This window comes from Eptesicus fuscus, chromosome 11 (genome assembly GCF_027574615.1).
Source record: "Eptesicus fuscus isolate TK198812 chromosome 11, DD_ASM_mEF_20220401, whole genome shotgun sequence".
NCBI classification, from domain to species: domain Eukaryota; kingdom Metazoa; phylum Chordata; class Mammalia; order Chiroptera; family Vespertilionidae; genus Eptesicus; species Eptesicus fuscus.
In genome coordinates, this window is record NC_072483.1 from 8,630,258 (window position 1) to 8,654,620 (window position 24,363).

The following is a 24,363-nucleotide window of genomic DNA, read 5'->3' on the forward strand; positions in this document are numbered from 1 at the left end:
GCTGTTACTATGTTTCAATCTATGTTTCAGTCTATTTTAATTTCCAAAGCCTAGTATGCTGTCTAGTGTATATTATGTATGCAATAAATCTTTGAACTAAATGTCCTGTTCCAAAAATCTCAGGTTCCGCTAACAATTTTCAATGGTCTAAGATGTCAATATATCTTTTTAGAATTTTAATTAGCAGAAAGGAAGATCCTGGTTGTTTGTTCATTTAACCCAAAAGTTTGAAAAGTTATACACCCAAATATTAACTACACTGTTTTGGGGTAGTGGGAATACATGTGATTTCTAATTTTTTCTTTTTTGAAATATTTGAGAAATTACTATAATAAATATGCTTATGTAATAGAAGAGCAAAATGATAAATGCTATTTTTGAGAATAACTTTTCATTTAACTTGCAAATTAAAACATTCACTAGGCAATGAACTAGGTTTCAATGTTTTCTAAACTGGTAAGGGTGTGGCAAGAGGGTATGGGAATGGCAGGAGCTGTGATGAGCTAGGCACACTGCAACACAATGACAGGATGCTGTTATTTCAGAAAGTTCATTTCAATGAATGGTTAGTGCCTACTATGTGCCATGTACAGTTTGAGACACTAAGGAAGCATAGCCAGCACCCAAAAAAGCAAAAATACAAAGACTACCCCAAACCAAAAATACCAACAAATAACACAAAAACTGGAGAAAAATCCCTGAGATCCTCTTGTGAGGGATTTGACAATAGGACTCTCCCTAGAGAATTCAGGCTCAGTGCTTTTCTCATAGCTTGAGTTCTGGTGTGAATCAGAATCACCAGATGCCCATGGTTGTACTACAGGATTCAACTCAGTATGGTCTTTGGGAAAACCTTTAAAAGATTAAAGATATTGTTACCTTTAGAACAGAACCATTTCCTGCAGGTGTGCTGTGCACTGGAGCAAGGGAACCTTCAGAGAGGGGCACATTATTCTCACTTACTACAGCCCTGGAAAGAAAATACAAATTCACATCATGGAGGTCTGTCTGAGCATGGGCAGTGTTTTCAAAGAAAGGCCTTGGGAAAGAAGTGTAACAAATTCATGTGGGAGAAGAAGAAATTCAACTTGTGAGGAGCATGACAGAAGTCCAGGTCACGCTCATATGCTTTTATGAAACCCTTTCCCATCCATCACATAACAGTTTCAAATCCAGGTCAGACTCACTCACAGATGGATCAAAATTGTGGGCTACTTTGCTTCCCTCCTAAGTCTCACTGAAGGACAGAAAAGATTTATCTTGAGAAGAAAAACAGATACACAAAAATGATAGATGAATAGATTGCTTTTTTTAAAGCTGTTATCAAAGACATGAATGAGAAGCTCAGTGGAACAAAAATCATACAGAATACCTGAGATATGGGAGAACAGTCAGGAACCACGAGAAGCCCCCATGTGAGGACACAGGCTGGAGAGCTCTGCTGAGAAAGAAGCAACATCCAGAATGCTCCAGGTATTACAACAGGACCAGCCAGGTGAGAGGATGCCAGAAAATGTTACCTGGAGGCCCAGCAGTAATGACAAGCAGGTCTAACCCCAGATGAGAACAAGAACAGGAGCAGTCTTACAGATGGCTCAACACCAGGAGAAAGGGGGGAATATACAGCCAAAGGTCATCCTCCACTAAGCTAACACCTCCAGCAGGAAATCCCAGCCCGCTCCATATCACTGAAACGTGTGCAAGCGACAGGAGCAGTTCTGTCCAATCCTGCAAGGAGACTGGGAAAAACAAGAGATAGATCCTAGACTGGAAAAGTCAGATGTAACTTCTGAAGTGAAAGCTAGGATGGTTGCAGCCACAACACTGAGGCAAATAGAGGCAAAGAGATGAAAAGAAATAAGGAACAGTTGTGAGAAAGAGAGAAGTGATCAGAATATTTCAACTAATGGATAGTGGATATTCAAAAAATAATGGCTTACGATTTTCTGAACTGAATAAAAGACATAGATCTTCAAATTGAAAGACCACCTTGAATACTAACAATTAAAAAAAAAACTATTCTTAGGTATACAGTAATGAAAATGCAGAACCTCAAGAATGAGCAGTAAAACCTGAAAGTTACCAGAGAAAAAATAGCTTTGTGTTTCAGAAAGAAGAAACAGTTTCAGACAAAAGGAGTTGATATGAGAAACAGTGAGTATTAAAAGAAGTAATGCTTTACAATGAATTCTCCCAACACTTCAGCAAAAGATTGGTCCTGGATAGCTTACACTGCTGCCCAACATGGAAAGAAGCACATGTAAAGCTTCTGCATCCATTCTGTTCAGCATGTGTCATGACCCAGCAATTCCATTCCTAGGCATACACCCTAAAGCAGTGGTCACCAACCTTTAAGACCTCATGGACTACCAACGGTCCATGGACCACCGGTTGGCGACTGCTGCCCTAAAGAATCCTCACAGCACATGTGTATATAGAGGAGCACACAAAATGTTAACTTGGAACAAGCATTTGCCCATTAATAAAAGAATGAATAGGAGAGAAACCAAGATGGCAGCATAGGTAAACACCTAAACTGCACCCTCGCAAAACAATTTCAAAAATACAACTAAAAGACAAAACGGACATCATCCAGAACCACAGGAAAGCTGGCTGACTGGAAATTCTACAACTAGAAGGAAAGAGAAAACCACAAGGAAAATCAGAGGAGCTGTAAAAGCCTGAGGTATGGAGACACGGGTGCGCGCGTGCGGAGAGGACGGAGTCAGAGAGGACGGGGCGGCTGAGTGCCTGGCTGGCGTTCTCTAGCGGGAAGGAGACAAAAGCTCCGGACTGCGCTGAACCCCAGTTCCGACTGCACTGAACCCCAGTTCCGGGCAAGACCCTGGGGACCCAGGGTCATACTGGGGGAATCTGGGCTGTAAGGCAGAAACTCAGGGGAGTGGCGAAAGGCAGAGCTCTGGAGGCATGCACGTGAATGCGCACAGAGGACGGACTGTTGACTGTGCCGCTGGATTGCCCTAGCGGGAAGGAGACAAAAGCTCCGGACTGCACTGAACCCCAGTTCCGACTGCACTGAACCCCAGTTCCAGGCGAGAATCTGGGAATCCAGATTCATTGGGGAAGAGACTAGACCAGGGGTCCTCAAACTACGGCCCGCAGGCCACATGCGGCCCGCCGAGGCCATTTATCCGGCCCGCCAGGTGTTTTTGCAGCCGACTTAGCAGTGTGCATAGGAATTTGTTCATAGTTTTTTTTTTAAACTATAGTCTGGCCCTCCAACGGTCTGAGGGACAGTGAACTGGCCCCCTGTTTAAAAATTGAGGACCCCTGGACTAGACTGTCTGGCAGCGGGCGAAACTCGAAGGCGCCTTTCTCTCAAAGGTGCTTGCAGCGAGTACCGAGGGACACTGAGGGACACTGAGACCCAGGAACCTCATTGGGCGGGGCTGATGGGAAGCCAAGGCTGTAGGCTCCACCCTGAAACTCCGCCCCATCCAAGCTGAGCACAGAGGCTTTTGCAGTTTTGCAAGTCTAGTCGAATAAGGCTGTCTCCCGATGTAGACACAGCTGATCCTCACAGCCAATTGGCCTGGAGGTCAACTCCACCCACTGATACCAACAACAATCAAGACTTAACTACAACAAGGCTGTACACACAGTCCACAAAGGGGTGCACCAAGAGCGTCCACCTCAGGTAACTGGGGAGGCCGAGCCACTGGCCCATATAGGACACCTAGCACACACAGCTACCCTACCAACTCAGGGAAGCAGCGAAAATGCGGAGACAAAGAAACAGATCACAAACCAAAGAAATGGAGGGAAACAAACAACTGGAGATAGAGTTCAAAACCACGGTTATAAGGTTTTTCAAGAATTTCCTAGAAAAGGCCAATAAATTTAGCGAGACCCTCGAGGATATGAGAGAGACCTTGAGGATATGGAAAATGACCAACTAGAAATTAAACATACACTGACTGAAATAAAAAATATTATACAGACACCCAACAGCAAACTAGAGGAACGCAAGAATCAAGTCAAAGATTAGAAATACAAAGAAGCAAAAATCACTCAACTGAAAAAGCTAAAAGAAAAAACAATCCAAAAATTTGAAGATAGTGTAAGAAGCCTCTGGGACAACTTCAAGGGTACCAACATCCGAATTATGGGGGTGCCAGAAGAAGAGAGAGAGCAAGATACTGAAAACCTATTTGAAGCAATAATGACTGAAAACTTCCCCCACCTGGTGAAAGAAATAGACTTACAAGTCCAGGAAGCGCACAGAACCCCAAACAAAAGGAATCCAAAGAGGACCACACCAAGACACATCATAATTAAAATGCCAAGAGCAAAAGACAAAGAGAGAATATTAAAAGCAGCAAGAGAAAAACAGTTAATTACCTACAAGGGAGCACCCATACGATTGTCAGCTGACTTCTCAACAGAAACTATGCAGGCCAGAAGGGAGTGGCAAGAAATAGTCAAAGTGATGACTAGCAAGAACCTACAACCAAGATTACTCTACCCAGCAAAGCCATCATTCAGAATTGAAGGTCAGATAAAGAGCTTCACAGATAAGAAAAAGCTAAAGGAGTTCATCAACACCAAACCAGAATTATATGAAATGTTGAAAGGTATTCTTTAAGAAGAGGAAGAAGAAGAAAAAGGTAAAAATAAAAATTATGAACAACAAATACGTATCTATCAACAAGTGAATCTAAAAATCAAGTGAATTAAAAATCTGATGTACAGAATAAACTGGTGAATATAATAGAATCAGGGGAATAGAAAGGGAGTGGACTGACAACTCTTAGGGGAAAGGAGTTTGGGGGTGTGGGAAGAGACTGGACAAAAATCATACAGCTATAAATGAGGACAGTGGGGGGAGGTAAGGGAAGAGGGTGGGATGGTAACCAGGTGGAGGGGAGCTATGGGGGGAAAAAAAGAGGAACAACTGTAATAATCTGAACAATAAAGATTTATTAAATTTAAAAAAAAAAGAATAGGGTGTGCTTGACTCACGTAATGGCAGTAAATATGAAGGACCCATAGATAATTTTTAAATACAAATATGTAAAAAAAAAAAACCACTGAGTTGTACACTTTACCTACTTTATTCTTTTTAAGTATTACATATGTCCCCTGAATTGTACAGTTTAAATGGGTGAATTGCATGGTATCCTAATAATAAAAGCCCAGGGTTGTAACTTGTAACAACCGATCACAACCAAAGGCTGACCAACCGGAAGTCAGTGCTGGGTTGCCGTGGCGACCTTGACAGCCACTGCCACATGCTGTGGGCTCGACTGGTCAGCTCCCCCCAGCCCATAGGAGACTGGTGAGCTGCAGCTGGTGGAAAGCAGTGAGCCCAGGCCCAGCCACCCCGGGATCACAGGGCGAACAGGCCAGGCCGAGCTGCCCTGCGATTTGGGGCAAACAGGCCAGGCCCAGCCGCCCTGCAATCATGGGGTGAAGAGCCCATGCCCAGCCGCCCCTCTATCATGGGGCGAAGAGCCCAGGCCGAGCCGCCCCGCGATCACAGGTGAACAGGCCAGGCCGAGCTGCCCCGCGATCACTGGGTGAACAGGCCAGGTCCAGCCTGGCCAAGCTGCCTGCAATCCCAGGTGAAGAAGCCGCTCCACTGACCAACCTGCGCTAGGGACCTGTCTGGGGCCTCTAGCCTGCAGCCACGGGAAGTCTCCCTCTCCCCAGAGTTAGGAGCACCAGCCCAGGTCTACCCAGCGGCCTGGTCCTGACTGCAGGGGTGAGTTCCTGCAGGCTGGGGTTTGATCCCCACGCATTAGCAGTAGGAGACCAGTGCCTTTGTTATTGCCGTGTGTCCAGGTTTTAATTGGACAAATGCCCGGCGTCCTGGGCGCCAGCTTAGCAAAATCTTTTAGAAGAATTCTGTCTGGGTTTCCTCAAATTCCCTCAGCCCCTACTCACCCCTCTGTAAAGGCGCAGAACAAGTGAGGCCCCTTAAATAACAATCAGAGGTCTCCAGCAACGGTGGGCCTCTCTCATCACAGTCATTTGGACTGGATGGCATTTGAGTATTTATCTAGGCACCATGACAGAGAAACACAAGCTCAAGTCATGATCTCTGCCCTTAAAAAATTCACAATCTTATTAGAGCGAGTGGATGATAAAAGCGCAGTAATAACATCAGAATGTAAGGCAACAACACAGAGAGGAACAGAGGCAATTGCTAGGATGATTTTCCAATAATTAGTACAAAGAGTATGTGCTGTGAATTAAATTAAAAAAATATGTGTGGAAGTAGCTGCTTCATGAGTATGGCATCCCTTCCTATTTTAAAGGAAGCTGAGTTCCACGTGAACTGTGTACTATGCTATGATATCTGAGGCACAGGACAAGGGAGGCCCTAAGTGTAATATGCTTTGATATTCGAGTCATTCTTTCTTGTTCAATGTGATTTATTTCTGTATGCCTCAGTTTTATAATAGTTAAATTACTAGAATAATACATCTTGCTATAAAATATTACTAGAAGATCAAATGATCAGGTGACATTTATTGCTATTTTCTATAAATGAACACAATCTCTGGTATGCTAAAGTGATAGGTATTATAGAAATATGCAGATAGGGAGACCTACAGGCTTGATTACAAGTGAGGCTTACTATCACAACCCAAATTTATTGCTTAAAAAAAAAAAGCAGGGAGCCAACTAGAAACTGAACCAAATATAAGCCCTTGAAGGGCAAATGTAAATTGGATAAGCTTTGCTATTACAAGAGCAAGAAGAAAAAATTCAGATGCAAGAATGAAAACCACATTACATCTACTCTAAGCAGCTGTTAAAGAAAAAGAATGATATACTATGAAAATACTTAATACAGATTGTAAAGACATTTGTTCAAAGAGGATTTCCTAGAGTAGGTGATATTTCAGTTAATTTTTTTAAAATGTGAAGAGATTAGCTAGATAAGAAAAAGGTGTAGGGGTCCGAATTGCAGAGGGTGCAGGCAGGACTGAGGGACCCCCTTCCATGCACGAATTTCGTGCACCGGGCCTCTAGTTTATTATATTTGCTAAAGCTGTTACTAAAGAATTAATGACCTGAATAGACATTTCTTCAAAGAAGGAAAGATGTTAACATCTTTAGTCCTTAGATAAATGAAAATCAAAACCTCAATGAGACACCACTTCATACTCACTGGGATGAGTATATTTTTTAAAATGGAGAATATTAAGCATTGACAAAGCTATGGAGAAACTGGAACTTTCATACCTTGCTGGTGGGAATGAAAAATGTTGGAGCTGTTTTGGAAGACAGTTTGGCAGTTCCTCAAAAAGTGAAACACAGAGTTATCATGTGCTCAGCAATACCCCTCCTGGGTATGTATTAAAGAGAACTGAAAGCATGGCTACAAAAATTCTTATATGTGAATGTTCATAGCAGCTTTATTCATAATAGACAAAAGTGGAAACATCATAAATGTCCATCAATTGATACATGGATAAATCAAATGTGGTATATCGATACAATGGAATATTATCCTATATAATAAAAGCCTAATACTCAATTCAACCAAATGGTGAAACAACGACTGGAATGACCAGTTGCTATGATGTGCACTGACCACCAGGGGGGCAGACGCTCAACACAGGAGTTGCCCCCAGCCGACAGGCCCCAGGCCGCCCAAGGCGGGTGCCAGCGGGGGTCCCCCTGATCGCCCCGCTGGTCGCCCCACAGATTGGCCCTGATTGCTGGCCAGGCCTAGACACCCTACCGGTGCACGAATTTCATGCACCGGGCCTCTAGTTCAGCCATAAAAAAGGATGAAGTACTAATACATATTATAATATGAATGATCCTTTTACTAGTAAGTTAAAGAAGCCAGGTACAAAAGGCCACATATTGTACACTTCCATTTACATGAATTGTCCAGAGTAGGCAATTCCAATAGAGGCAGAAAGTAGAATAGTGGTTGCCAGGGGCTGGGGCAGGAGTGGGGATGGGAATGGAGAAGAATGTGGAGATCAAATGGGTGTAGTGGTGCTTTCAGGGGCGATGACAATATTATGGAATTAGATAGTATATACAGTGGTAATAGTTGCAAAACTTTGTTAGTCTACTAAAATGCACTGAATTGTGTATTTTGAAAGGGTCAATTTTAAATTTTATGATATGGGAATTACAACTTAATAAAAAGATAAAAGAAAAGTGGTCAAAATCTATAATAGCAAAATATGAAGATGTGACAAAACTTGATATTTGGTATACAAATACACTTTATATAATCTCCATAGTTTTCTCTATGCCTGAAATATTTCATTTCTAAAAAGGGGATACAGTAATTTTTTTAAGTGTACAGTTTAGCAGAAAAGGGAAAGGTCCATAAATAGACCCATGTTTAAACAAGAACTTAGTATATATTATTTTATTTTTTCCCTATTCATTGAATTTATTGGGATGATACTGGTTAACAAAGTATACAGGGTTCAGGTGCATAATTCTATAACACATCATCTGTATGCTGTATTGTGTGTTCAACACCCCAAGTCAAGTCTCCGTCCATCACCATTTGTCCCCCCTTATACTCTCCTTGACCTCCCTTCACTCCCCCTTTCTCCTGGCAATCAACACACTGTTTTCCCTGTCCATGAGTGGTTTTGTTTTTTACTATTTTGCTCAATGCCCACCACACACACACACACACACACACACACACACACACACACACACAGTTGTCAGTCTGTTCTCTATCCATAAGTCTGTCACTGTTTTGCTTGCTAGTTTATTTTGTTCATTAGATTCCACATATGAGTGAAATCATATGGTACTTGTCTTTCTCTGACTGGCTTATTTCACTTAGCATAATGCTCTCCAGGTCCATCCATGATTTTACAAATAGTAAGATTTCCTTCCTTTTTATGGCCGAGAAGAATTCTATTGTATAACTATAACACAGCTTTTTTATCCACTCATCTACTGATGGACCCTTGGGCTGCTTCTAAATCTTGACTATTGTAAATAACACTGCAATGAACATAGGGTTGCATATATTCTTTTGAATTAGTGTTCTGAGTTTCTTTGGATAAATTCCCAGAAGTGGAATCGCTGGGTCATAAGGCAGTTCCATTTTTAATTTTTTGAGGAAACTCCATACTGCTTTCCACAGTGGCTGCACCAATCTTCATTCCCACCACAGTGCACAAGGGTTCCCTTTTCTCCACATCCTTACTAACACTTGCTGTTGGCTGATTTATTGATGATAGCAATTCTGACAGGTGTGAGGTAATATCTCATCATGGTTTTAATTTGGATTTCTCTGATGATTAGTGATGTTGAGCATCTTTTCATGTGCCTATTGGCCATCTGTATGTCCTCTTGGAGAAGTGGCTATTTAGGTCCTTTGCCCATTATTTAATGAGATTGTTTGTTTTTCTGGTGTTGTGTTTTATATGTTCTGTAATATGTGTTCTCATTCAATAGGCTGTCTTTTCATTTTGTTGATGGCTTCCTTTGCCATGCAAAAACTTTTTAGTTTGAGGTAGTTCTGTTTGTTTATTTTTTCATTTGTTTCCCTTTCCCAAGGAGATATATATATATAAAATATTGCTATGAGAAATATCTGAGATTTTACTGCCTATGATTTCTTCTATGATTTTTGTGGTTTCAAGTCTAAGATTTTAGTCTTTAGTCCATTTTGAGTTTATTCTTGTGTATGATATAAGAAGGTGGTCTAATTTAATTTTTTGCACTTATCTAATTTTCCCAACACCATTTAAATATATATATACATACATACATATATATATATATATATATATATATATTATTGATTTCAAAGAGGAAGGGAGAGGGAGAAAGAGACAGAAACATCAATGATATTTGGTACACAGATACACTTTATATAATCTCCATAGTTTTCTCTATGCCTGAAATATTTCATTTCTAAAAAGGGGATACAGCCCATCATTGATGGGCTGCCTCCTGCATGCCCCACATTGGGGGCATGTGGCCTTGACCGGAATTGAACCCCCAGGATCCTTCAGTCCATAGGCCGAAGCTCTATCCACTGAGCCAAACTAACTAGGACCCAACACCATTTATTGAATACACCATCTTTACCCCACTGTATGTTTTTGCCTTCTTTGTCAAATATTGACTATAAAAATGTGGGTTCATTTCTGAGCTCTCTATTCTGTTCCATTGGTCTATATGTCTGTATTTTATGCCAGTATCATGCTATTTTGATTACTATGGCCTTGTAGTATAGTTTGACATTAGATAATATGACTCCTCCAACTTTGTTCCTTTTCAACATTGCTGTGGCTATTTGGGGTCTTTTGTGGTTCCATACAAATTTTTGGAATATTTGTTCTAGTTCTGTACAAGACACCATTGGAATCTTGATAGGAAATGCATTGAATGTATAGGTTGTTTTGGGTAGTATGAACATTTTAATGATGTTAATTTTTCCTCTCCATGAGCACAGTATATGCTTCCACTTATTTGTATTTTCTTCAATTTCTTTCTCCAGTGTCTTATAATTTTCTGAGTATAGGTCTTTTACATCCTTGATTGAATTTATTCCTAGGTATTTTATTCTTTTTGAAGGAATTGTGAATGGGATTGTTTTCTTAGTTTCCCTTTGTGATAGTTCATAATCAGTGTATAAAAATGCAACTGATTTCTAGATATTTATTTTGTATTCTGCTACTTTACTGAATTCATGTACAGTTATAGTTTTTTTGGGTTCTCTGTATACAGTATCATGTCATCTGCAAATTAATGACAATATTCCTTCTTCCTTTTAAATTTAGATGCTTTTTATTTCTTTTTATTGTCTGATTGCTGTGGCTAGCACGTCCAGTACTATACTGAATAAGACTGGTGAAAGTGGACATTCCTGTCTTGTTCCTGATCTTAACTAAGGGAAACACTTTAGTTTTTGCCTGATGAGCAGAACTTAGTATATTTTAAAGGATGCATTAAATTCAAATCCTGGCAGGAAAAAAATTATTGAAAATATCAACAACCACTTAGAGAAAAGTAAATCTGGAAGTAAAGTGGAGTATATTCTATGCTCTTTCCAGCTTTTAGAGTTCAATGAAACTGGGCCATTATCTTCCTCTTAGAAAAAAAAAAGTTAATGAGGTTATTCTAAAAGGCTCCAATAATAATAGTATTAAAAATGTCAACTGATTTATTAGAATTAACTTAAAGGTTAAGTTGAAATTTCAGTTTTACCCCGATCATCAATTAATATGTTTGTTGAATACTAATTATAAAGTCCTATATACAAAGCCTGCTATATTCTTAAGTGCTATGTTGATTACAGTATCTGGAACCAAATATAACTAATCAGAAAATGCTCCACTAAGTTTTGAATAATGAGAAAAAAAGCAGCATTCATTCATTCAACAATGTTTAGCACCAACTAAGTACAGAACATTAAATACACAGTGATGAAAGAAACAAATTGGCATAGAGCAAGGAAAAAGCCCAGAGACAAATAAATGGCATAATACCCATTTAAAAAGAGAGAGGCACAAAGGACTGCAAAAGAAAATGAGAACCTATAGGAAGAAAGTTTATAAGAATGAGGACATTGGGATGACAGGAAAGTTAACTACCATACCCATGAGAAATAATATACATTCCTCCCAGGTACCTAATAAGATTAAAAATACCTGTAGAGGTTGTTTTTGCTTTGTAACTTCAATCAATTCAAAAAGAATGAGAACAGAGAGATTAATTAGGATTATCTTCAAATAATCTAAAACTAGGTACTAAGCAGCTATGTAAAGGACAGAAGAGTGAATTCAAGTTGTTTTTCAAATAGATATCCTGAAATCATGTGGTGATAGATTGGAAATGAAGAAAAAAGGCTACACAGAAAAGTTAAGAGGAAAAGAACATCATTTAATTCAGTGTAATCATGTGGTGATAGATTGGAGAATAGGAAAAAAGGCCCCCCAAAAAAGTGAAGAGGAAGAAAACATCACTTAATTCATTTTACCCAGAACTGTACCTGTTTGTGGCAGCATCCTGAACACTGGCGTTTTTATGACTCAATAGGCCATCTTCTCTTGTAACCTAAGAAAAAGAAATACACATTGCCCTAGCCAGTTTGGCTCAGTGGATAGAGCGTCGGCCTGTGGACCAAAGGGTTCTGGGTTTAATTTCAGTCAAGGGCATGTACTTTGGTTGCAGGCTCCTTCCTGGCCGGGCCCTGGTCAGGGCACATGCAGGAGGCAACCAATCCATGTGTTTCTCTCACATCGGTGTCTCTCCGTCTTTCTCTCTCTTCCACTCTCTCTAAAAGATCATTGGAAAAATATCCTCAGGTGAGGATTAACAAAAACAAAACAAACAAACAAAAAGATTATAAATATTAAATCTTTGTAGAGGATAGTAAAATAACAAGAAACTTAAATTTCTTTCCTGTAATTTAAAAACAGAAATATCAGTTTGCTTCAGTTCCAAAAGAGGTAATCATACCTTATCTATGGAGATAACAGTACTGCACCAAGTGCAATCTTATCCCATATCCAAATTAATAATCTACGCTTCTACTTGGATATATTAGTATACAAAGCCACATGCTTTACTAGATAACTTTCAATTATTTAAGACACCATGGTGTGTTAGTCTATACATACAGATTCCCAAAAGATTGCACATCAGAATTTTTTGAATTTACATGATAAAACAGATGTTAAGGTATATATTTGGCTTTTTATTTTTCCCTGAATGCAAGAATTATTTAATGAGAGAATTCTAAATATATTTTTCTGAAGAAATCAGTGTTTTTCATTAACTTTATTGAGGTCTCATTTATATATAGTAAAATGCACACATTTTTATTGTACAGTTTGATTAATTTTGAAAAATAAATACAGGTGCATAACTAACTCTACAATGAACATATACAGTGATGAAAGAAACAAATTGGCATAGAGCAAGGAAACGCTCCCTGAGGCTTCCAACACAATCCCAGCAAAACCCTTACTATGGCAAACAAGGACTCTTACTTTCTATAGTTCATATAAATGAAGTCATTATACTTAAATTTTGTATCTGCCTCTTTAGAATAGCATGTTTTTGAGATTCACCCATGATAGTCCACTTATCACTAATTAATTCTTTATGTGCTGAGTAGCATTCCACTGTATGGATATACCATAATTTACCTGTTGCCCTGATAATGAACATTTGGGTTGCTTCTGGTTGTTAGCTATTATAATAAAGCTCCTAGGAACTTTCCTGTACCAATGTCTATTTGAACCGACATATTCATTCCTCTTGGGTAAATACCTGAGAGGAACTGCTAAATCGTATGTGAGTGTACGTTTAATACATCGCCAAACTCTTTTCTAAAGAGCTTATCAAGCATTGTTTTTACTCATACCTGCAATGTGCACTGCAGGAGCCCTGCCACTGACAACATGGGAAAGGTCTGTTTTTAATTTTAGTTGCTATTCTAGTGAATGGATCTTCTGCCACAAAGTATTATGCTAGGTATAGATTTTCCCATAGATGCCCTTTACCAGGCTGAAGCAGTTTCATTCTATTCCTAGTTTGCTGTGAGTTTTTATCATGAAGGGAGGTTGAATTCTGTGAAATGACTTTTCCATAGGACTTGAGAAAATTTTCTTTATTTTTAACATGGTAAACTATACTGATATTTGAATGATAACCAACTTTCTTCCTGAGATAAACCCTATGTGGTCAGGATGTACCATCCTTTACATAAATTGTGAGTATGATTTGCTTATATTTTGTTAAGAACTTTTGAGTCCATGTTCAAGAGAGTTAGTCTATTGTTTCTTTTCTTGTCGTATGTTTTTCTGATGTTGGTACTGGGGTAATAATAGTCTCATAAAATGAGTTGGAAAGTGCTCCCTCCTCTCTATTTTCTCAAAGCCTTTGTGTAGAACTGTCATTAGTTCTTCCGTAAATGTTCAGTAGATTTCAACAATGAAGTTATCTGGTCCTGGATTTTTCTTCATGGTAAGGTTTTAAACTATAAAATAAAATCTCTTTAATTAAGGGCTAGTCAAGTTATTTCTCTCTTCTGCAATTCAAAAAATATCCAAAAATATAACTGAAATGTAAAGCAATGACAACTACTACCACTGCTACTACATGTAGTTCCAACATGTATTAAACGCTCATTATGTGCCAGGCACTATTCTGTGTCCTTTACATTTATTATCATTTCATCCTTGTAACCTACCTTAAGGTAGGTACAACCACGAACTTTTTTTCAAATACAATTAAACTGAGATTCAGAGACATTAACTAACTTGCCAAGTCACAAAGCTAGTAGGTGGTAGATTAGAAATAGGATTCAAACTCAAGTTGTCTGATTTATTTTTTATATGAAAATATTATGTTTTATGTTTATACTGGGGGAGAGGATAGATCAAAAGCACAAACAATATTCTTCAAGTCCTCTCAGTTCTTTTCAAGGCTGTTGCTGGGTACAGAATGGGTAAAATATATCTTCTCAACAGTAGGATGTTTTGAAATCCTTGTTGACAACATGATGTAGTGAGACAGGCTTTTGTCCTGGTTTACTACAGAGGACAAGTCTGACAATAAGGGAGGGCCAAGGGACAACTATCAGTGTGAGCAGGGATGCCAAAAATGTTGTGGGGGCTGGTCTCAACCCATTGTATCACTCACGATGTCACAGTGGACTCTTTCACCTTGTAACTTTCATTCTTGTTGCTTAGAACTTCACAATTTTGCCAAATTGGGGGTAGATGGGTGGTAGGAAATAGCAGATTGATTAAAAAATCCTAACATCATAGACTTAAGAGTGACAGGAACCTAAGAATCTCCAGATTTTCTGGCTATAACAAGAGGCAAAGATTAAGGACTCACTTTTATAGGATTTTTACCTTTTTAAAAAACTTATTAAACCCTAGAGCGTCTCTACTCTTACTTTGTATCCCATGACTACCCCTCTTAATCTAGCTTGTATTTAGAATTAGGAAGGCATTTTGCCATCTCGAGTATGTTTCTTGGTGTACTCTCTATCTCTAATCACTAGCTAATGTTCACGTATTTTATTCGCTTAATGCTTAATGTTCACGTATTTTATTCGCTTTTCAGAGTTTCTAGACTAAGTTTCATGTTCTTTTCACTTCACCAGGACTATCTCTATTAAAGCAGCTTACCTTTTGCACTGCTTCTACTTGAGCCTTCAAAATGTTACTCTTCAAGTCAGGAGGAACTCGCCTAGCATTCAATCCTGGGCTCTCAATGGCATTATTAAGACATTTCTCAGTCAGCTTCACCACTTCCTCCTATATATTAAAAACATACTATAAGCAAATCTGATAGTTACATGGAAATAGAAAAGGGGCTGATGAAAGTTCATATTTAGACAATCAGGAAATTATGTGTCTTAAACAGTCATAGCCTATTCCAGGAATAGTCAACTCCTACATGTAATTTCAAACTAAGGCTTGATTATTACAAACATGAAATATGAATTGATTGGGACCACAAAAAACCATCTAGACCAATTTCCTGTCTTTAAGAAATTGAATAACCAATTATATTACCTGGGACAAATGCTTGAGCTAACCACACACAAAGAATGTGTCATTTGCTGTCCCCCCTTACTCACAGCAGGTATGCTCCAAAATCCCCATTGGATCCTAAAAGCACAGATAGTACCAAACTATGTTTTCCTACATATATGCCTGCAGTGAGGCACAGAAAGAGAGTATAAACAATGACTGCTAATAAAATAGAACAATTATAACAATATACAATAATAAGAATTATGTGACTGTGGTTTCTGTCTCAAAATATCTTACTGTACTGTACTCACCTTTTCACTAAAGGAAGTTTCTATGGCTTCTGTTTGTTATATCTGAATTGCCAGCATCACTACTCTTGCACTTGGGGCCATTATTAAATAAACTAGAGACCCGGTGCACGAAATTCGTGCACTGGGGGCTGGTCCCTCAGCCAAGCCTGCCCCCTCTCACAGACTGGGAGCCCTCAGGGGATGTCCTACTGACAGAGAGTGGACCTAAGCCGCAGTCTAGCCTCCCTCTGCGGGAGGTGACTGGGCTGATCAGGGGAAGGCGCCAGCCCCATCACCCCGCTGCTGCTGCCACTGTCACAGCCACCAAGGTGTTTTCATCAACACAGACTCCAGTCCCTTCACCATGAAAAAATGACAACTTTCTTTAGGCATTTTCAAGATGTGTCTTTCATAGGATATGACATTTCTTTCTTTCTTTCTTTTTTATCCTCACCTGAGGATATGTTTCCCTTGATTTTTAGAGAGCTTGGAAGAGAGAGGGAAAAACAGAGAGAAACATCAATGTGAGAGGCACACTTTGATTGGTTGCCTCCTGCATGAGCCCTGACCTGGGCCCTGGCCAGGGAGGAGCCTGCAACCTAGGTACATGCCCTTGATCACAACTGAACCTGGACCCTGCAGTTGGCAGGCCGAGGCTCTATCCACTGAGCCAAACCGGCTAGGGCAGGATATGACATTCCTTAGCCCCTGCAGCAGCAGACCTTAGTTTTTGTCTCCAGGAGTGTGGTGGAAAACCCCTAGATTACCTTCTTGGATTCTTATTACCCAAGTTACCAAGAACACTGTGAGTGGCAGTGTACAGGGAGCTTAGCCAATGAGCCTTCAGAAAAGGTGTTTCCTCTGCAGCTCATGCGCAGAGGACCCCCTGCATTGTGTCCCCAGGGTTTCTGTCCACTTGGCTGGGGGCGTGTCCCGAGCCACATGGCAGCGGCCGCCTGGGGCACACCCCCAGTTCAGCGGCCCCACATTCTGTCTGCTGGGCCTCTGTCCACTGGGCTTCTGTCCGCTGGGCTGGGGGCATACCCCAAGCCACAGCCCAGGGGCCGCCAGGGGCACGCCCCCAGCCCAGCGGCCCAGTGTTCTGTCAGCTGGGCTTCTGTCCGCTGGGCTGGGGGTGTGTCCCGAGCAGCCGCAGCTTGGAGCACGCCCCCAACCCAGCAGTTCCACGTTTTGTCTGCAGCCCTCCCTCCCCCCGTGACCTGGGCGTGGGACGCTAGCATCGTCACCAGGGCGACACCGCCAGCATCCCGCCCTGGCGCTATGGGCGCCACCATCTTTGTCGCGGAGTGATGGTTAATTTGCATATTACCCTTTTATTAGATGGGATAACACACAGGCACTGCGAGACCATGACAGTTGACCTGATAACCAAGGTAACTACTCATTGCCTGGGTGGGACAGTGTGATAGTTTATCAGACTTCCCAGAATGGCACACAATTTAAAACTTATAAACTGTTTATTTCTGGAATTTCCCATTTAACATTTTTGGACCATAGTAGACCACAAGTAACTGGAACAATGGAAAGTGAAATCATAGATATGGAAGGACTACTGTAATTAATTTCAACTGGATTTTCAGTTAGGCTAATCCCTGTAATTCTGTAGCTGTCACCTGGCAGATAATTATGTTTGGATTATTTTATATAGCCACAAAAAGGTCACTTTCAGCTATAGACTTATGAAAATTATAGAATAAAACACAAATCCAGTTAATAAAGATCATAATTAAAACAATATAAATTAACTATTATGAAAAGAAGTGGGAGGAAGCAAATTAATAAGTTTAAATTATCTACACTACAATTGATATTTACTTAAAATGAATGACAACCGCCGAAACCGGTTTGGCTCAGTGGATAGAGCGTCGGTCTGTGGACTGAAGGGTCCCAGGTTCGATTCCGGTCAAGGGCATGTACCTTGGTTGTGGGCACATCCCCAGTGGGGGGTGTGCAGGAGGCAGCTGGTCGATGTTTCTCTCTCATCGATGTTTCTAGCTCTCTATCCCTCTCCCTTCCTCTCTGTAAAAAATCAATAAAATATATTTAAAAAAAAAAACACAAAAAAACAGGCTAGCTGGCATGTATGGGGTTATATACTGCACCACTATTCCAGGTTTAAAAAGATTTAATTAATGTGATTATTATTTAATTTGATGTTTCTTAGTATGGTCTCCACATATCTGCCTCCGGGTGCGATCCCAAAATCTGAATGTTTAGCAAGCTTTCCCATGTGATTCGGTACATACAAATCTGAGCATCGCTACTTCGGCCTAGACTATATCTATGTGTGTAACCTCCTCATCTTTAGAATGGTTCCTATTAATTGAAATAAGTCCTTATTGTCCTTTTCTGACCATGGCTACTTCATGGCTACTTCATGCCTTATGATCCAGCAATCCCACTTCTGATGATATATCCAAAGGAAACAAAATCACTATCTTGTATAGATATACTCCCATGTTCACTGCGGCATTATGCACAATAGCCAAGATATGGAACCAACCTATGGGAACATTAAAGACTGAGTGGACAAAGAAAATGTGGTGTTTGTGTGACTGTGTGTACACACATGGAATATTATTCAGTCTTTAAAAAGAAGGAAATCCTGCCATTTGCAACAACATGGAAAATGCTGGCAGGCATTATGCTAACTGAAATAAGTCAGACAGAGAATGACAAATACTGCATGATATTATTTATATGTAAAATCTAAAAAAAAAAAAAATTCAACTCATAGAAACAGAGTAGAATGGTTGCTACCAGAAACTGAGGGTGAGGGGGATAGGGAGAGGTTGGTAAAGGGTACAAGCTTTCAGTGATAACATGGTTAAGTTCTGAGGATCTAATGTACAGCATGATGACTATAGTTCATTATATTGTTTGGTACACTTGAAATTTGCTAAGAGAGTAGATGTTAAACATTATCACAAAAAAGCAAAACAAAACAAAACAAAATGATAACTCTCTGAAGTGATGGATGTGTTCATTTAATTGCAGGAATCATTTCACAATGTATACATATAGCAAATCACCATGTCATGTGCTTTAAATATATTACAATTTTATTTCTCAACTAGAGGTCCAGTACACGAAATTCATGAATTGGGAGGGAGGGTCCCTCACCCAAGCCTGTGCCCTCTCACAGTCCGGGAGCCCCAAGATCAACTGCCTCACAGAGGGAGGCCCCGCCCACTCACCACAGCACCACTGGCCGGGTAGCCTGGGCCTCCCTCTTTGGGGCAATGGTGGAGGCGCCCCCCCATTGGTGCCCCACCAGCCAGTGGCCAGGGCCTCCCTCTACGGGCGATCTGGGGCAATGGCGGGGGCCCCTGGCCAATCGCACTGCACCTGCTTTGGCTAGCCTGGTGCCAGGGCCTGTCATAGCGTATTGTCTGGACAGTCATCTGCTGTCCAGCCTTTGTTCGATTTGCATAGAACACTTTTATTATTGTAAATTTTATCTCAATAAAGCTGAAAAAAATCATAGCTAGTTCAAATGCTTTGACATTTTCTTTTCAGAGACAATTACGTTGCAGACTTGAGATGACTTGTTAATCACATTATAGGGTTCTCAGAACAACCTGCCTCTGACATAGGCAGATATTTATTTTCATGCCTATATTAAAAACAAAAACAATAGTTCAACTAACATCGCAGGTAAAAGTATAAATTGTTTCCATCTTTCTGGGAGACAATTTTGCCAAAGTACCAAAGGCTTTAAAAGTCTGCCCTGCCTGTACTCTGACTTACCACTTCTACTTCCCAGGAGGAAAATATCAAAGATGATTGCAGATATTTATGTGTAAGTCTGTCACGCAATAATTAGGACAGTGAAAATTAGCCACAGTCTGTCTAATGGGGATTGAGTAAACACACTGATGACTCATGCATGCAACTTAATTATTGCCTGTAATGTCACTGAAAAAAAGAATGATGTTTACAACTGATTAGTTTCAAAAAGCAGTGTTATTGCTTTTTAATTTTAAAAAATATATCACATTTAAATGCTTAAAGGTACATAAGTTTTTGCTTTTTAAATTTTGCTTTAATTTTAAAGTATCATGTATGTGTACAATTGAAAAATTTACTGAAATACAAGTTGAGTAATAACTTTAAAATATTTTCACTTTATTTCCTTATAGCACATAACTCCAATGGCACCCAGCTGCTGATATATCTGCCTTGGATGGCCAAAATGTGGCAAACATAAGACCAAAAGAATTAAAAGGACACCTGATTCCTAAATACCCCAATTAGAACTCATCTGAAATGACCCTCTACCGCAAAGAAGTCCTTGGTGGTCAGGTGCTTATGTCAGGGGTTAAAGGCAACCCAAAGTCTGCTTAAGTTCTCAACCAGTGTAACGAACACTCACTCTGCTTCTCCCCTCCTCAAGAGTCACCAGGCTTCATTCTTTTTTAGTTTCATTCAAGTCCTCCACTAAATTTGTGTCAAATTAACCTTCTGTCTCTGACCCTGCATTCTCCTACTTTACAGTGATAGTAAAGCAACTGACAAGGTGAAAGCACACAGACCAATATAATTACAAATATCAAGGTGGTCAAGAAAATAAAAGCCTTCCTGAAATTTAATCAGCTTCTAAAAGATATTTCTAAGAAAAAAACACATTAAAAAAAAAAAAAAAACTGGATTCAAAAGAACAGCTTTAACAAGTGACCATGCAAGAAAGAAGAAAATCACTCTCTACTTCATACTTGTCTCCGAAAAAATTCCTATTAGTTATCCAGGGATGAAAGAACACTGCAGATAAAGTGTTCCCCTTTCTTCTTTAAAACCGAATTAAAGCAGGATTCCTTCAACAGAGCCTTGCTATCTGTTGTCTATACAAGGGTGTCTCCAGATCATTACCTAAAATTCACTCTTCCATTTAGTGGGGACATCTGATAGCTAATACAATTAATTATTTTTATCTCATTCCATTTATTTTAGATATTTCATGTAGAAATAAGAAAATGCTTTGCAATTAACTAAAGTTTAATTGGTATGCACCCCTCCCCGCCCCAACACACACCCAATGCCTTAAAAACTCCAGAGAGACAGGGTGGTGAAAGGTATGAAAGATAAATCTGAAGCATCTAAAGATCTATTCTCTTCAAACAGAGCAGCTCCTTTCAAACAAACCCTCCTATAACTTCAAAAGCCATCACTAAGTTCAACTAAATCAAGACCCACTAAACAGAATTAAGAAAAAAAAAAGGCTGAATCAAAATTAAAAGTTACCATCTATATCACTTTTGACTGTATGTGTAAAAAAATTATGAGATGATCTTACAGTTCTTAATGTCACTGCCCAAGTTTCTCTTTCCCTCCTAAACATCTGAAAATGTCTCCTTTTTAAATGAGAAAACAGGTTTATAAGAATCCAGCACAGACAGATATCCCAGCAAAAGAGAAGAAAAAGTATTAGCTTTGGAAAGAAAGGATTTCTGGGAGGTCTAGAGATATGTGACAGGTATACAAAGGAGAAATCTGAATACCTGGTTGTTGATGTTAACATCAATGTTGGGACGAGGCGACGGCAATGAACCGTTTTCTGTCTCAAGGTGTTTCAGCTTCTCTGGCGCATCTTTTAATGCTGGGGAAAAAAAAAAAAAGGCAAAATAGCCCCTTAGTCTGCCACGCTGTCATAGCTGTGTGAGAGTATCATCAATTAAAGGGTTAGGACCACAGAATAAAGATATTTTCTTTCTGTAACCAGGTAACTCTCCATTAATTTGAATAAGAGTTAACCTAATCAGCAACATTAGCCTGTATCTACACCGCTCCTAAAAAGCCACTACATATGGAATCTCAATAGCATGTGTGGTTAAGAAGGCTTACTAGTTAAAAAGTTCAAAGAAAATGCCTGGCCAGTGTTGCTTAGTGGTTAAGCACCAACTCATGAACCAGGGGGTCACAGACGGATTCTTGGTCAGGGCGCATGCCCAGGTTGCTGGCTTGATCCCCAGTAGGGGGCATGCAGGAGGCAACTGATTGATGTTTCTATCTCTCTCCCATCCTCTCTCTCTAAAATCAGTAAAAATATGCTTTTAAAAGACTTAAAAAACAGGCAGAGCCCAGGCTGGTTTGGCTCTGTGGATAGAGCGTCAGCCTGCGGACTGAAGGGTCCCTGGTTCTATTCCAGTCATGGGCACATGCCCGGGTTGCAGAAGGCAGCCGATCAATGATTCTCTCTCATCACGGTGTTTCTACCTCTCTCTCCCTTCCCCTTCCTCTCTGAAATCGATATATATAGAGAGAGTTCACCTGTGACACTATCCTTTCTTCTATAACCACAACCCAAGCTCCTCTGGCCAAACCTCAGTACTTTGCCATTTTCTTTTCTTGGCCCTATATATACACAACAGCCTAAACCTAAACCATGTGGAGCAAACTGGTGAAGGATATATATTTATTCATTCACTGACTCAACATATTACATATTGGACACATTAGGTGTGATGCGGGACAAGCATTTTGTCTTATGTTCCACCTTGGCTGCAAAACACATCTCTCTATACACAAAAGCCTAATATGCAAAGTGTCCCCTTGGGAGTTCCACCATTCCTGGGAGTTTGGTTGCTTGCTATGATGTGCACTGACCACCAGGGGGCGCTGCAGAATGAAGGAAGGTCTCAGCCGGCAGCCGGGGAAGGGAGGCCTTGGCCACACCGGCAGCTGCTAAGGGACACTACCTGTGCATGAATTTAGTGCACTGGGCCTCCAGTTATAAATAAAGTCCTCTAACCACTAAAAAAATAATGCATTTAATACAATTCAGCTTTAAATGAACTCTATTTAAATTAACCACACTATTATAATCTTATACAGGGACTAATTGATATGAGTTGGAATTTTTACATGTTCATTTGACAAAAAGAGCTGTTGAATGCCTATTAATTTCTATATAGTCAGGCAGAAGAAGGGAGAAAAAACTATTAAATCATTTCCTCCTGGTCAAAGGGATCATATAAAAGTATACAGCAATTAACTCTTGGCTGAACATTAGAACCAGATGTGGAGTTTTTAAGCAATACTGCTTCCCAGAGCTGACCTTAGAACAATAATATCAGAATTTCTGGAGGTAGTTTTCTGGCACTGGTAGTTTTTAAAACTCTCCTGGTAATGAGAATCACTAATTCAACCCTGATCTCAAAATCATCCATACTCATTTACTTGCCATCTCCTGGTTTTCTTATGCTTCAAATTATTTTATGCTAAATTTTAACATGATGATGTTGAGACCACAAGTGCTTTAGCTTATGCTGATAAATTAATACTACCGGGTTTGGGTTTTTTTTGTTTGTTTGTTTGTTTTGTTTGTTTTTGTTTTTTTGCTGTTGTTTAAATAAAGCTTCTTCTGCTACATCTGTTTGGCAGAGGAACATCCTGAGATTGTAGGATAAGCTGTTCTTTAAAAAAAGAACAATACTTTTATAACTACTCAGCTATGCAAATCAGGATTTTCACATTACGGGGCGGGCTGGCGGAGAAGGCGGGCGGGGGGACAAGGGAGGAGCGGAGGCGGGGCCGGGGGAGAAGGAAGGAGAGCGGGGCGGGCTGGCGGAGAAGGCGGGCCGGGGGACAAGGGAGGAGCGGAGGCGGGGCCGGGGGAGAAGGAAGGAGAGCGGGGCGGGCTGGCGGAGAAGGCGGGCCGGGGGACAAGGGAGGAGAGCAGGCGGGGCGGGGTAGAGTGCAGCAGGAAACCCTATTGCAGGATTTTTCCTGCAACGAGAACGCTAGTTTCTGATATATGACAGAAACATTTAAAAAATCCTTTTCTATACTGATTGCAAATCTGCTTCCCTATACTTGCAAATTGCTGGTCCAAGATTTCACCAATGAAGTGTCATAAAATAAATTCTTTGCTATATCAGGCTTTCAAATATTTGAAGAGTTATTATATCTCATATTATCTTTTCTAGGTAACCCTCATTCATCCTACCATATTCACTAAAACCAATACAATTTCCTAAAAAGTAAGTACAAAGTAAATGTTGTTTGCTAATACAACACTATTGCAGCACTGTTAAAAAACTTTTAAAATTCATATAATAGACATAAAATGAAATGTAAATAAAATCAATACTGCCAACTCTATAATGGAGAGTACTTTCATTTTAACCCTGGAAATACTCCATATGAAGCTAGTCCTGCTTCTGGTTGAATCTAAATTCTGCTGGCCTTAGTTTCCTTCTTTGTTTTTTTTTAATATATTTTATTGATTTTTTACAGGGAGGAAGGGAGAGGGATATAGAGTCAGAAACATCAATGAGAGAGAAACATCGATCCGCCGCCTCCTGCACACCCCCTACTGGGGAAGTGCCCACAACCAAGGTACATGCCCTTGACCAGAATCGAACCTGGGACCCTTTAGTCTGCAGGCTACGCTCTATCCACCGAGCCAAACCGGTTAGGCCTGGCCTTGGTTTCTTGTCTCACATCCTTCTAGTGACAAAGAGTGATCTTTGCTAACAAAAGGTAGAGTCCAGCCCTAACTGGTTTGGCTCAGTGGATAAAACATCGGCCTACGGACTGAAAGGTCCCAACTTCGATTCTGGTAATGGGCATGTACC

The 24,363-nt window shown here is 40.1% G+C and overlaps 1 protein-coding gene across 5 annotated transcripts in view; it reads right to left on the reverse strand.

The window, feature by feature from the left end:
- Nucleotides 1-24,363, reverse strand: part of EPB41L5 (erythrocyte membrane protein band 4.1 like 5) — a 176,515-nt gene that overhangs the window by 23,944 nt on the left and 128,208 nt on the right. For all 5 annotated transcript variants that reach the window (XM_054723369.1, XM_054723367.1, XM_054723368.1 and 2 more), the window contains 4 exons: nt 21,286-21,383; nt 15,126-15,254; nt 11,969-12,033; nt 880-970 (listed from right to left, as the gene is read on the reverse strand). In XM_054723369.1, the coding sequence (XP_054579344.1) occupies nt 880-970; nt 11,969-12,033; nt 15,126-15,254; nt 21,286-21,383 (383 nt within the window). The remainder of the gene's footprint in view (nt 1-879; nt 971-11,968; nt 12,034-15,125; nt 15,255-21,285; nt 21,384-24,363) is intronic.